At 33.0% G+C, this 14,690-nt stretch overlaps 2 protein-coding genes across 2 annotated transcripts; one reads left to right on the top strand and one right to left on the bottom strand.

Annotated features, from left to right (window-relative positions):
• Positions 1 to 1,898: 1,898 nt before the first annotated feature.
• Positions 1,899 to 3,480, bottom strand: LOC149478014 (uncharacterized). The gene is made up of 2 exons (XM_089709956.1): positions 2,841 to 3,480; positions 1,899 to 2,543 (listed from the first exon to the last, which is right to left on the bottom strand). Exons 1-2 carry the CDS (start codon positions 3,442 to 3,444, stop codon positions 1,996 to 1,998), a joined length of 1,152 nt encoding a protein of 383 aa, XP_089566082.1. The 5' UTR covers positions 3,445 to 3,480; the 3' UTR covers positions 1,899 to 1,995.
• Positions 3,481 to 11,433: 7,953 nt separating this feature from the next.
• On the top strand, positions 11,434 to 12,724 carry LOC149478013 (mpv17-like protein 2). Its single transcript, XM_089709637.1, has 2 exons — positions 11,434 to 11,715; positions 12,464 to 12,724. Exons 1-2 carry the CDS (start codon positions 11,434 to 11,436, stop codon positions 12,722 to 12,724), a joined length of 543 nt encoding a protein of 180 aa, XP_089565763.1.
• The last annotated feature ends 1,966 nt before the right edge of the window (positions 12,725 to 14,690 follow it).

Below are 14,690 nucleotides of genomic sequence, written 5' to 3'. Positions count from 1 at the left end.
TTTTGATTTTTTTTTATAATATTTAGATGATAATTTTTACTGAATGTAGGTACTAAAACGAAACGATTAGTTTGATATCGTACTTTTCAATGGTAAAAGTGGGAAAATGAAGGATGATAAAAGCTCTACTAAACAAAAACTGCAATATTAACGCATTGCCTTCACTTTTTTCATATTTTAGTTACTGATTTAAATTTTATTGAAAACGCCCGTTTACCAATGACCAACCCCAGATCAGTGTGGTATGGTAGCAATATAGATAAAAACTTTCTCTACAAATTGAACTGAAAAAAAAGTTGAAATATTGCGGTAAATGTATTATTTTTTATCTGTATCGAATATTAAGTAATACATAGCTATGTCTGTATTTTTATGGGCGGGAGATTTTAACAGGTTGTTTGTAATGAGCGTGTAATTTTATTTGAATTTAAATATAAATTAATTTGAATACTAATATATTTAAGTAATTAATATTGGAAAGAGGAATGTTATGATTGTTATTTATTCGTTTGTTTTACGACTGTAGTATACAATAGAGTGACAGAAAACGACCTCAACCTAACCTCGACAGATTTCAAAAATTCTTAGGCTCTTAGAGGCTTTTCTTCTTAAATAAATTCATTCATTCATTGAAAATACGTTGGTATCTACATATAATACATTATTTTCTTAAAATTCCACTACAATATACATTCGACACATAAAATTGAATAACACTCCCTAATAGAGCCAATTAACACTACTAATATAAAGTAGTAGATACTCTGTACTACTGCAAGTTCAGACAATTTTGCCATCTTTATTTAAAGTATGTTATGTGTATTTTTATTATCAACTCCTACGTAAATACTTGTTGCAATTTCCATACAATAATTTATATCTTACTAGCGGTCCGCCCCGGCTCCGCCCGTAGTATGTTTTCGTTTTTTTTTCATAAGAACCATCCTCGTAGGTACTTCAAGGAATAGATTCCGCAGCGCAAGCGATGAAAGAATTTTTATTAAGGAATTTTTTACACCTTGGGTTACATTATTGCATTTTTGGTAAGGATCTCTAATTTTTTTGAAAATGCAATATAGCCTATGTTACTCAGTGAAGGTGGTGAAGATGCAGCTTTCTAATGGTGAAAGAATTTTTGAAATCGGTTCAGTAGTTAATGCGTGAAAACCATACATACATACATAATTACAAACCTTTCCTTTTTATAATATTAGTATAGATTATCTTAGCTTACTATACTTCCTGTTGTTGACAATAGGTATTCATTGTACAAAACCTATACATATTATATTTAAAACAGTTTTTCAGGGGATTATATAGAGCAACAGGTAGAGACATAATAAAATTTTAATGTTTACTAATTTTTACATTTATATACCTAAATAGACTTAATTCCATTTAATATTTTGTTACAGTACCTAGCTGTTCGTCCCGGTTCCAAAAGTGTAAACATTTTTCTAAAAACCATTAGTATTTAGTATTTTTAAACATAAAAAAAAATTAAAGCTTTCATATATTTTTGAGCTTTATGGAATGTCTAGTTTTAGTTAGTCTTTATGTTTAGTCTCTAGACGAATGTAGAAAAAATACCTACAATTTTATTACTCTATTTTATTGCAATAAATCAATTAATATTAAGCTAATTACCCGCCCCGCTCCTGTTGCAGGTCTTAGCGTGATGATATTATAGCCTTCCTTGATGAATGGGCTAATCTAACTCCGAAATAATTTTTCAAATCGGACCATTAGTTTCTGAGATTAGCGGTTCAAACATACAAACTCTTGAGCTTTATAATATTAAAAGTATATAATATATTTTACTGTAATAACGCAACAACCAATAAAACAAAAACCTCAGTCTTTCATATTTATTTACAAAATGGCACATACTACTTAATCTTAATCTAATACAAAATATCAATTGCACTTGCAAATACGTAACAAAAAATGTAACAAAATAATTCTCTTTGGCTATCAGTCAGTCTTAACACGTAATTAACAAACATAGTTGATTGGGAAGTACTTTTTCATTTCTGTTTCTTTATAAATATCTTCTTTAGGTATAGTTTCTGGTACATAGAAATTCGAAGTACTTCCAACTGTCTCGTCTATTTGCAAACGATTACCGTAGTATTTTTCATTCTCTTCGTAGTTTACACTATCATCGAAATATATGCCTGGATTTAGTTCGTTTGACATGTCAGGTTTAAAACCTTCGTAATTATGCATACCGACTTTGTCTCTACTTTCTGGTTTAAAGAGTTTTCTACCGAAGCTTTTGCTTGGTTTAGCGTCTGTGGATGTTGTTACCTCTGGTGATTTTATTCTTTTGCTTTTATACCGTCGGTTTTGGAACCAAATCTTCACTTGTGTTGGAGTGAGGTTTAGTTTCTTCGCTAGCTGTTCCCTTTCGGGTGCTGTCAAGTATCTCTGGGCTTTGAATCTCACTTCTAAGTCGTGTACTTGAGTTTGAGAGAACAGAATGCGTGGTTTTCTCTTTGTTGATTTGTCTCTCGTTTTTTCTTTTGCGGGGCATGGCGTCTCTGTTGATAGAAATAAGTATGATTTAAACAAATATTTTAAGGATAACATAAGATGATGATATTTGACTTGTAAGATGATAGAGCCATCTTATTAAATTATTTTAATAGCTCGGGATAAAAAACAGCTTATTAATTAATTTATTTATTCAATAATAAACATTTCTTTTAGTCGTTTGGGAACATAAACAAACTAGTGATTGAAAAAGGTTGTCTTAATAAAATATGTAAACGATATAGAATACAAATTATACAGGGCTTTTTTCGTGATAGTTAAATGAGATGGAATAAAATACTTACTCGTTTTCCTAGACATTGCAGAGAACTTTGGTTCCACATTATGTAAATAAGCCGGTGGCAAACCAATGCCCGCAATGGGCATTTCTTTATCGAGTTTAGCTCCAGGATTAACAGGCGGTATGACACCCATATTATCTAATTTAGGCGGCATTTGTACATGCATTTGATACTGTTCCTGATTTGGATATACATTCTGACAGTAATTATAATTATTATAGTATTCGTCCACTTTGTTTTCATGGTATTCGGGGTTCCAATACTCAACATTAGCATGCGCTGGGTACATTTGGTTGAAATATTCGGTACAATAGCTGCTCTGATGGTATAATCTTTCGTAGTCTTGCCCTCTCTGCTCCCTATCCCGTTTCCAAACATCATTCTGTTCATAATACGACGTCTGGTTAATGTTCAGGATATCTTTGACGGAGAACGGTGTGCTCAAACAAGAATTCATTTGTGTATCCTCGACTTTCGGGCGAAAGTATTTGTCGTCCTTTTTATCACACTCCGGGTAAAAGAAGTCATTTTTGCACTCGTTAAAGTTGTGCTTTAGGTTGTTGTTGTTGTATGAGGTCGACACTTCGTTGTGTTGTTCGTAATTCATTTTCACACTTTCATTTCACTTTAATTGTGTTGTGGTTTTGAGCACATGCAGTGGGAGACTGATGGTCAATGTGATTGGGATTCGAAACCAATCCGATGCCTGCTGGTTTGTGGGCGTGGTCATGGGGTGTTTACTGTCCTTGTTACACATGTGGTTTTGGGTATGTGTGTCTCTGTCTGTGTAGGGCTGGTTGAAATGTAAATAAATGGATGATATCATTTGCCTGTGAACTTCGCGTCTCGTTTATTTTGTTAATTGTTCGGAGATTTATTAATTAACGCGTTGGTGATTTGTCGTATTTGATTTTTTTAGGATAAGTAGGAACAATATAATTAATGTGAAACTAAACTTTTTTTTTGTATTCTTATTAATAAGTCTTATTAGGTACCTACTCATAATTTTAGGATTTGTTACTATGTATTAGGCATTTTATTAACAAAATTTGTGTTAAAACAACCAATTATTATTTCACCGATTAATTAGGTTTAAGTTGTTGAACAATTTTAACAAAAATACTTACAATACAATCTGAAACAAGCTGTAAAAGTAATTTTATTTTCAAGCAAATATAATGATGTTTACCTATTCTAAACCTTGGACGCAATTTACAAGTCCATAATTAATTTAGAGGTACAACTATTTAATTTTTTTTACCTAATGCATTAGCAAAATTATTTTCATGTCATCAGTCTTTAAGTAGTAAAAAGTAGCTAAAACTAAAATGTGTCGTACTAAAAAGTTGTTTCACACTTCAGAAAGTTAGAATAACTAAAGAAAAAAGAAGTACCTAGGTATATTCTTGCAAATGTAATTTGAGTTTGAACTTACGAGAGTAAGCTCTAGCACGCTCTAAGCTAGAGCTTTCTCCAATCATGTTGTTCCAAACAAAAAAGTTTGTTTCATCTGTTTGTCATTCACGTGAATTTTCAAATTTGTGATTTCATCAAAATATCCAAAGAGTTCAGTTCTAGCACTTCATAATTTTTAATACTATTAACGAGAAATAACCACATATTTCTTATAGTTTATTTATTGAAGCGGTTATTGAGAGATGTCGATGGCACGAATGTTTATAATGTTTCAACACATCGTCGCAATATTCCTGTGTCGGTGTTACAAAGGTGATATTTGTTTATATTAGGGAAGAAGTAATAATACAGGATTGTAATATCGATGATGATGATGATCATGCGCATGAGTAGTTAGGACTAGCGTAGGTACTTGCGGTAAGTAGGTAGGTTGCGGTAAAGAGTGAAATTAAAACAATTACCTACTATGCCTGAATTTGATATTTTTGGTTTTACTGCATTCAAATGCTTTATAAATATACCTAAATTTCACGGTCACGAGTGGCTGAGTTGGTTAGGCATCCGCCCCGGATTGGCGAGAAGGGATGCGGGTTCGAGTCCCGCCTTGTGATCGAATTTTTTCTAATTATTACTATGCCTGTTAATAATTAATTAATTTTCCCCATCTAAGTGTTATGGTAAATCTTCACTTTAATTATAAATTTATAACATAACAAATATCTATAACCAACTCTACCTATACCCCCCCCCCCATACACCATGGAAAATTTTCCAATTTCCGTGACTGTATATGTTTACCTAGTCTCATAAAACCTACTAGTGATTGTGAAACATGCCATAGGCATTATGGCAGCAAACCTATATCACGGGACCTCTATTTATTTTTTATTTATTTCATTTATCGTGAATTAAATTATTGTAATAAATTCCATAATCCAAGCGAATGAAAATGAAATATGAAAAAATCTTTATTTCAGCTAAAACACAATAACAATAATTTATCAATACATATAAGAATTAATTGCTGTAGCTTAGGTATTATAGGTACACATAGGTTTGTTTTAGGAATCTTAGAAAACGCCGATAATAACTCAAACTGAATTAGATAATAATATCAATGGGTATGAGCGGCTCTGTTATTATATTCCTGAATGCTGACTAATCTAGTACACTATAGATATTTGCGATAGGTACCTACCTATAGAGCCTATAGAGCCTAGTTAGAGCCAGTATTGAAGGGATGAAGTGACTACGCTGGCTGCCTAAAGACTAGTAGGTATAGACTTCTATATGGAGCTTTTCTAAATAATCTTAATGCAGTTCAGTTTTATTTTATTTTCATTTCTTTATTTAAGGATCACAAAAGGTCGTTACATAAATTATACAGTTTTATAAATATGAGTTGGCGTATGCACGACATGAATTTATCTTATTTTACGACTAATATAACATTTGTTTGTATTTTCAATCAAAACACATTCCTTGAAGATCGATTGAAATTTTTTTAAATAATAATTAGGTAGATATTATCAAAAAGGAAAACATAGGGCCATAATATTATATATATAATTTATAATATTAGATGATAAACATTCTGTAAAGAACAATAATTTATTAATTATTATGTAGGTATATCCTGCATTTTCTCTTAAATAATTAATTAATCATCGTCTACACTGACCCAGCTGCTTCGCGCTGCAATTGCTTCGAGAGGCTTCGCTCTGTGGGGCCATTCAATTTCAGTCAAAACCGTTTAAATGTGCTTACATAATATGAAACAACAACAATGATCTTAATATTATAAAAAAAAATAATAACTTGTTTTTATTTATAACTTAAAATGTGCTAAAAATGAAAAGGTAAGTATATAAATGTAAAAATAAAAATATTACAAAAATGCTTTTTAAAGCAGTAGTTAGGTAGGTCCACAACTAGGATTTAAATAACAGTAGTTAGGTAGGTAGGTAACTACTAGGTTGTCTTTTCAGAACTACTAATAAGAAAATCATTCAAATGTTTATTTTGAACATACGAACTTTTTCATTATTAACACATTTAACCATAAAATCTGTCAATCTTAAATTTTACAGCACAATAAAATTGGACATCTCTACGGACAAAAAACAATAGAGCTTCCGTTATTTTTTTCTTGTGTCCTGTGGTTTGATGGTATTTTGCTTAGTTTTCGGAATAAGGGAAAGTCGTATGTGGTGAGACGGAGTTATGACAAAATTAAATGTAAACGAATATTTTGTTCAAAACTTTCTAAAGAAAACTTAAAACTTAACAAATTATGCAAGTACCTACTAAAACCTTTCTCTTCACTCTATCTATTAAAAAAAAAACCATCAAAATCTGTTTCGTAAAGCGACTGTTTTATATCATATATAATCCAATGGTTTTTTAAAAGACTTTGGTAACTTTGACTTGCAATTTGCAAAGTAAATATTATTGAAAAAGCACCGTAGCCAAAAAACTTCAAAATTCTTGTTTACAATAAAATATATAACACTGAAGTATTTAGCACATCGTTAAAACCATACTTGTCAACATAACGGCCTGTTGGTTGAAATGTCAAAATTTTTTAAATAGTTTGTGTCAAACGATGTAATAAAAATACATTTTTATGTTCTACTTTACAATAAGTGTGGGATTTAATGGTGCTAGTAATTATAAGTTGTTATAGGGACTGAAAGCTAATTTAAAAATAATGTTTTTGAAATATAATAAGATTTAGAACGATTCTTTTAGCTTTTAATTGTAACCGAACACTGTAGCAATCGTGTTCATAAAATTTGCAAACTGCTTCTGAAACCTTTGAAATTCTAAATATGATTTCGCTCAACGAAAGTTATTATTATTCAACTTACTATGTAAATTGTAAGGATGTCATTTAGAACAATACTAGTAAATACAGGTCGAATGGAAATGTAGTGAAGCTTTTAAATTATTAAATTATTAATACAAAATTTATATCTATTTATGTATTTCACTCTTGTAAAATATCTTTTTTATTATTATTATAATATTATAAATGAAAGTCAAGGAAGAATCACTACTCGATCAACATTAAATATATTAAATGGTCGCACACAGAGTAGCGCCATCTAGTATCAGATAGGAAAACGATTTATAAAATGTTAAGAAAATAGGCTATTTGACAAGGTTTTGAAAACTGTCTCAAATTATTAAGATACCTTTATAGAGCACACAAAACACATGTTTCTTAATTTTTTGTAGTTATTCATTGAGAAAATGGAAAATAAAAACATGATATTCAAATACGCCGCCAAAACACAATTTTGAAGAATATGGCGTCTCGCGACCATGGTGACGTCACAGCGGCGTAAACATCAACTTGCTCCTAGTACTTATTGTTCGTTTTTGTTTTAATTATAGTATAATTAAGTTAATCTGTTTAAAAACCAGAAAATGAGTTCTTATAGGTGGTGTAGTTCCTGGATGCAGAAATAAACCCCTGACAAACTATTAATATGTGCTCCAAAAGATATAAAAATGCGTAGAAAGTGGTTGCAGTTAGCTCGCAGAAATCCAAGTGATATTAGATACTTATATCAATTATTAAAACAGTTATATTTTTTTGTGAAGACCACTTCGATGTAAGTATGGTGTTGAATACCTAGTAGGCAGTTTATTTTATTTGCAATACATAGTATCAATCGTCTCATTACTTACCTGCTTGAGGTAAGATAATGATATATATAAATTGATGATGACGTGTTTGTATTGATATTGAAAATAATCAATACAAACACGTCAATCCTATAAACTGGATGGCTGAAATGAAAAATAAAGGACTTAATCTAAAAAATGTATACTTCATAATTATTGTGCTATTGTGATTCATGTTTGTAGGTACAATTAACTAAAAAGGTAATGAATGACGATTGAAATATTAACTTACGTAGCTGTTTTCACATTTCTCAATTGAGGAGCGTAAAAATCTTGGTTGTTTTTAAAGAACATGCCAACCATTATAGCACAGTATTACAATATTATTTCCTAATTATAGCGTCCACTTTAGGTAGATTTCTACTGTCTGCTTTTTCGAAATTAGGTTCCATGACAAACAAAAATAACACATATAGAACAAAACTGATTACAGACACCTTGAATCACAAGAAATAAGTTACACAAGAAACAAAACCAAAAGCGAAATTCAGCAACGACGTGAGTAAACGTTGGGATCACTTGTTATTTACGCCGCTGTGACGTCATGGCAGATGCAGCCAATCATGGATGTTTTCGGTCACGTGGTCATTTTAAAAAATATGATGTTTTTTCTCGACGATTTATAAATAAATAAGTTATTATTTATATCATTTATTAATTTAAATCGCTTCAAAAACCTTATATATATATATGGATTACACAAAAAAGTAATTTATTTTTTATACTGTCAAATAGCCTATTATGTTAGTGTGTAACCACAGACTAATAATAATATACTACGTATACAAGTGTAACTATGATTTTTCAATAATAAATTTATTAAGAATTTTGCACCCGCAACGTATATGTAGCTGTTTTCGCCACCAAATGGTTATTTTTTAAATAAATTTGATGAATGCGTCCTCTAGTGATCAGTAGTAGAACTAGTTAGTAGTTGATTGTGACTTCTACTTACGTTTAGATAGATGTCGCTTTATTGTAATCACAAGTCGACGTACTAGATGGCGCTATAACCAAATATTAAAATAGTCCTCGTTATACTTCGATAGATGGCGCTATTTTAGATTTTGATCTTGAAGACAAGTCTTCTCAAAATAATAATTAACTTTGAAAATTTTCAGATGTGTAGTTGGAATACAGACCGAGTTTGTGTGTGGTAGGTGCTTTTAAATTTATGTGTTATTAAGATTTGAAGAGAAGTATTATACACCTAAGAGTATGTATTTGCATTGCTAATAGCACAGACTAATAATATTTATAATTGGGGATTGCACGGGTGGAATATCTATTGTCTACGTGACAATAGATATTCCACCCGTGCAATCAGTCAACCCGCAGGACACCTTGTGGCGGGGTGTCGGGGAGTAGCGACCCCGCGGGAACCGAGTGCTCCCGGGGGAGGCCCCTGTCTTCATCTCCGGCTTGCCTTTACCGGCTGGTCGGAGTGAAGCCTGACGAGGACAGGACCCCCACCTCTGGCTTGCCTTAACCGGCCGGCCAGAGTGGAGTCGCGAGAGCTTTTAGCTCGAAGGGTGGATGCGAATCGTAAGTGGCGAGTGGGCACGTGATGCTGGACCCTCAGGGAGCGCGTGATCGTCGTTTAAAGTCCCGGGACGCCTCTCCACCCTTAGCTGCTCACAATATGTTGCCCCCTTGTCGCACTATTGCAGCGACTTATTTCGGGGGCCCATACAGTGAGAGGGCGAGTCACCACCTGCCAACATATTTTTACTTTCTTTTAGTAGAAAGGCAGGTGCCATAGTTTCCCATAGTCCCCAATACCAGTCCCTTTAGCATCCCAATCCATAGCCCAATTATTAAATTTCCATACCCTGCAATAGTCCTACATCGGCCGCGGACTGCCTAGGGCTGTATCTCTATAGTGCAGTCATGGGCAGGCTGCGGCTGGTGTCCCATAACACATTAAAATTCTCGAAAGGGCCTCTGCGTGTTGGATCCGTGTCCCCACGTAAGCCTTCCAAAGATCCGGGTACTGTCCTTCTGGTGGTACCCGAGTATTATGGAAATGAGAAACTTTATAATTGCTACGTATACTAATAGGTACATACTCACAGTATAATCCATACTAATATTATAAATGCGAAAGTAACTCTGTCTGTCTGTCTGTTACTCAATCACGCCTTAACTACTGAACCAATTTGCATGAAATTTGGTATAGAGATATTTTGATACCCGAGAAAGGACATAGGATAGGTTTTATCCCGGAAATCCTACGGGAACGGGTTTTTCTTTGAAAACGCGGGCGAAGCCGCGGGCGGAATGCTAGTAAATAATAATACCTACAATTAATAAAGAATTAATTTTAATTTGGTACATGACAAACATTTAAATAGCCACGAAATAATGTCAATCAATTCAAGAACGATTATAATTTCAAATATTTATCCAATATCTGATTAATTAATTAATTGACTAATCATGTGCCGCGGCCGCACGCGCGTCATTTTTGCCGAATCACTGCATCTATCGCAAAGACGATCACCGCGCTGAATCGATTCACTCGAGTGAAATAATCGAATAATTCGATTGTTCTAATCGTTTGTCTCGATGGGTGGTCACTGCTCAGATCTTTTGGAACGATTAGTAAATATAATTGTGACATGATTTGTGTAATTTTATAAATAGTAAAAAATACTTAGTCTGGGATGGAGCGAATCGATGTCAGAATGTTTTGTCTCTATTGATAACTCTATGAAACCACTACTTAGTAATAGTCATCTATTTAATTATTAAGAGGTAACAAGTATTTTCACAAATTCATCCATCGGAAAGTTTTATGTGTAGAAAATAGAAATGCAGATTTATAAATACGTACCTACATAATATTATATACCTACATATATTTATCAATATCATATATATTTATCAATACGGCTCTATGTTTTCGGTAGAGTTGAAACCACTTAAAACCTATAAGCATTTTAACCAAGAAGATTATATATTTTAACGTAAATAAATACCCTGTGATTTTAGCCTTCAATCAATTTGTCAATACCAAAATCACAGAATACATAATAGTAGCTAAACGCTACAGAACGGACACTCTCCGCCTCCCGCCAAAATTAAACTTACCTCACCCCCGCGCGATCAGACATAAAATGGGCCATATTTTTCTGCAAGGACGATACGCAACGAAGATTGACAACATTAATCAAATTGACTTAAAGTAATTTTATTATTTTGGATTTGTGATTATCGTTTTTCGTAGAAAATGGTTAGATATTGTGCTGTTTACGGATGTATTTCATCAGAAAAACGCGAATATTTTTTTACGCTAGTCACAAATGTGCCAACCATAAAGCGTTAACACACACATTTGCAGTCTCTACAGTGTGACTGTCAAAACGATCATTTTGTATGGAGTGTCCGGGGTGTGCCAAAATATCAAATTCCTGATAACTATCATTCATTACATAGTCATCGCATCAAAGTTTCACATCTCACCGTCAAAATTACCTTCAGAAAAATGAGTAGCATAATAACAAAGGTTCTAAGTCTTCCCGTACAGTTTCCTTTAATCCGTGGCATGGTCTCATATGCGATAATATGGCCTACTTGTAGCATAGCCCAGGACTATATAGCGAACGGTACGACCATACAAAATGCTGACTGGAATAGAGCAGCGAGATACAGCTTCTTCGGCACGTTCTGTATGGCTCCCGTGTTTTATGGTTGGTTGAAGTTTTCGAGCCGATATTTTAAGAGGAAAACGCTGTATACGGCGATTAAAAGAGCTGTTATTGAACAGGTATTTTAGTATAAGAGTTGCTTATTTGCTTATATTAATATGATGATAGAGTAATGCTGTTGGTTGTTGCTATTAGCTACAAGTACAATGCATGTGGGCTATGGCAATGACTCGTATTCAGTGACTATAAAGTAAAATAGTTATAACGGAAATATTGTTTCCATGCGTAAATAAATTATGAACTGAATTTACTGAATTGATTGTAAATTTTCAATTTAAGTATATTAATAAAATATAAATAGAACGTGTAAAGAGCGAAATATATGTAGGTACGGTACATTTACACGTATATCAAACGAGCGAATGCTCATTCTAACCCCACTATGTCGCAATTCTTTTACTTACAGGCTAGAGCTTTCTTTCGTTGTTCTTAGTGCGTCCGAAAAGATTCTATGCAATGTTCTAATACTGAACAACACTGAATATACGAGTTTTCGTTTACACTAAAACAACACGAAATAATGCTCTTGCTCTAGCTCTATGTTTGATGAAAATGCACCGTAGAAAATGTAGAATTCTCAGGAAATAAAAATTTAATTCTTGACATGTAGTTACCTAAAAAATACTTTAAGCTATTGCATAGCTTCTATCGCGGGCCTTGAGCGCGGGAACCGAATCCAGAAATTGCGTAACGAAAAACCTCACGCTGCCCACTCCGACGGGAGCGGAGGTGTGGCTTGAAGGCATAGCATGCAATAGCTTTACCGCGGCAGTCCCCGAGTGCCACACGTCTTTTTTTAATCTTCAGGTATCATATTCTCCAGCGGCAATGGCCTACTTCTTTTTCGGCATGAGTTTGCTCGAACAAAAGCCTCTGAAATCCTGTATCAACGAAGTGAGAGAAAAATTCTGGCCGACATACAAGATTGGCGTCGTGTTCTGGCCGACAGCGCAGACAATTAACTTCTACTTTGTGTCAGAGAAGAACCGAATCGTTTTCGTTAGCGCCGCTAGTTTTGTATGGACTATTTATTTGGCGCATATGAAAGCGTTGGAGACTGAAAAGTGATGATAGGATGTGAAATTTTATTAAATTTTATGTATTTTTACTGACTTGTTTGTTAGTTGTATGTTGAATAGGTTTAGAGACATTTATTTCAAAGAATAAGTCTTCTTTGTATAGGTACTTACTTACACTAGTATTATTCCATATTAATTATATACTTATACATAATAATCCTAGCTGAGAATTTATTAAAGAATATAAAAATTCGATCGCGAGGCGGGATGCGAACATGCATGGACGAATTATTTATAGGTACCTATTCTTTTAAAATGCTCATTTACTAAGCTTCAGAATTCTACTAAATCTTAAATAAACTAGTTGACTCAAAGATATTAGGTACTCAACAAGTTGTAAATCTGTTACATACCTAGTATAATTATACTTTACAAACTACACCTATTTTATAAGGTAAGTTAAAAAAGAATATCACATTCTAAAGGCGTTCAGTTTAACATAAAATCATCGAGTGTGGCAAATGATACAAAAATGTATAAAAAACGTATCCTTAATCGCCGGAATGTCTTCTATCCATAAAAATATAAAAAATGAATTAATAACTTGAATGCATTTTTATGAAGGAGCAGGATTTTATTGGCATCGTTAATCTTGTATTGTCATCGCTTAAATAATGTGCTATGGATTATTTAGTATGAAATTGGAGTCTTTTAAGGTATTTTTGATTTAGTAAGGGTTGTTTGGAGTAATTTTGAAATGTTGCTGGTGAAGATATTTGAGAAATATTTGCGATAAAACTTTCCGTATAAAGTTCTATTATATCCATTTAATATACCCACCCTTACTACCTAATAAAAGTTACTAGGTATGTCAAGAATATTACTACTACTATTATTCTAAAACAAACAATTATCTTGTAGAGTTGTTTCCTGTTGAATAAAATAAGTATGTAAGAAATATCTATAGTTTAGTATGTTTGTACTGCAAACATGATTTGTCAGGATTTAATTAACTTCAGACAGAAGGACAGGAGTGAGATCGAAAGATGATGAAACGAAAATAAATATTGGATAAGTATCAATTACCTTATTAACTATTCTGTGCAATTACTCACTTATGAATCCTGATTCATGTGAGAAATATAATTAATTCGAAACCTTACTGTGTATATAATATTTGGTAGTATTTCCTAGTTTCATACTTATTTCCATAATTCTAGCGCTATTCTTTGCAGATATATCAGATATTGATATAAATTAGTATAGAACTCTATACATGTCTATTGTCTATACATCTACATCGAGACAGTTTTAACTTTTAATACATTTTGCTTTTCAACAACATACACTAAAACTTAAAAGCATTATTAAAATACCACCACCAATAAAGCAAAATAGGGGCCAGCTAATTCGGCCATTATTTAGAAACTTTATAAAGATATCAACGTGAAATACGTTTAAAATTCGCCCATGAAACCCAACCGATTAATTAGTATGATAATATGTTGGTCGCTACCGTCCGAATTTATTCGTTTGGCCCACAAAAGTGCCGAAACGGGTCTCTTTTAATGATCTCGCATCGCTCCGGTATAAAAAGTCGCTAAAAAAATGCGTAAACTTGACCCGTACTTGGGAATTATACAGAGCTGTTAATGCGTTATTTACCTACTTGATCATGCAAATTGGTTCAGTAGTTAAGGCGTGATTGCGAGTAACAGACAGACAGACAGAGTTACTTTCGCATTTATAATATTAGTATGGATAGTATGGATAAGTGGGTATATTGCTTGAGTTATCATTAATTATTATTATTATTAGACAACTAGCACTGCGACTCTTTGGAAACGCTTAGATTGATTCTATGAACCGACTATCTTCTCTAGCTCTATATCCATTAGTAATATGTAACAACATGTCGTGGCCATATCGTAGATTTGCTCACTTCATGATAATATGCTCGATAATTATATAAAATGGTCATGATAGGCTTTATCCCGGAAATCGTACGGGAACGG

Source organism: Colias philodice, chromosome 23, assembly GCF_061535455.1.
Source record: "Colias philodice isolate Cphi_HAF_F1 chromosome 23, ilColPhil1 Martin Lab GWU primary, whole genome shotgun sequence".
NCBI classification, from domain to species: domain Eukaryota; kingdom Metazoa; phylum Arthropoda; class Insecta; order Lepidoptera; family Pieridae; genus Colias; species Colias philodice.
Note: the sequence above shows the minus strand (reverse complement) of the source record. Positions and strands in the feature narration are given on the sequence as shown.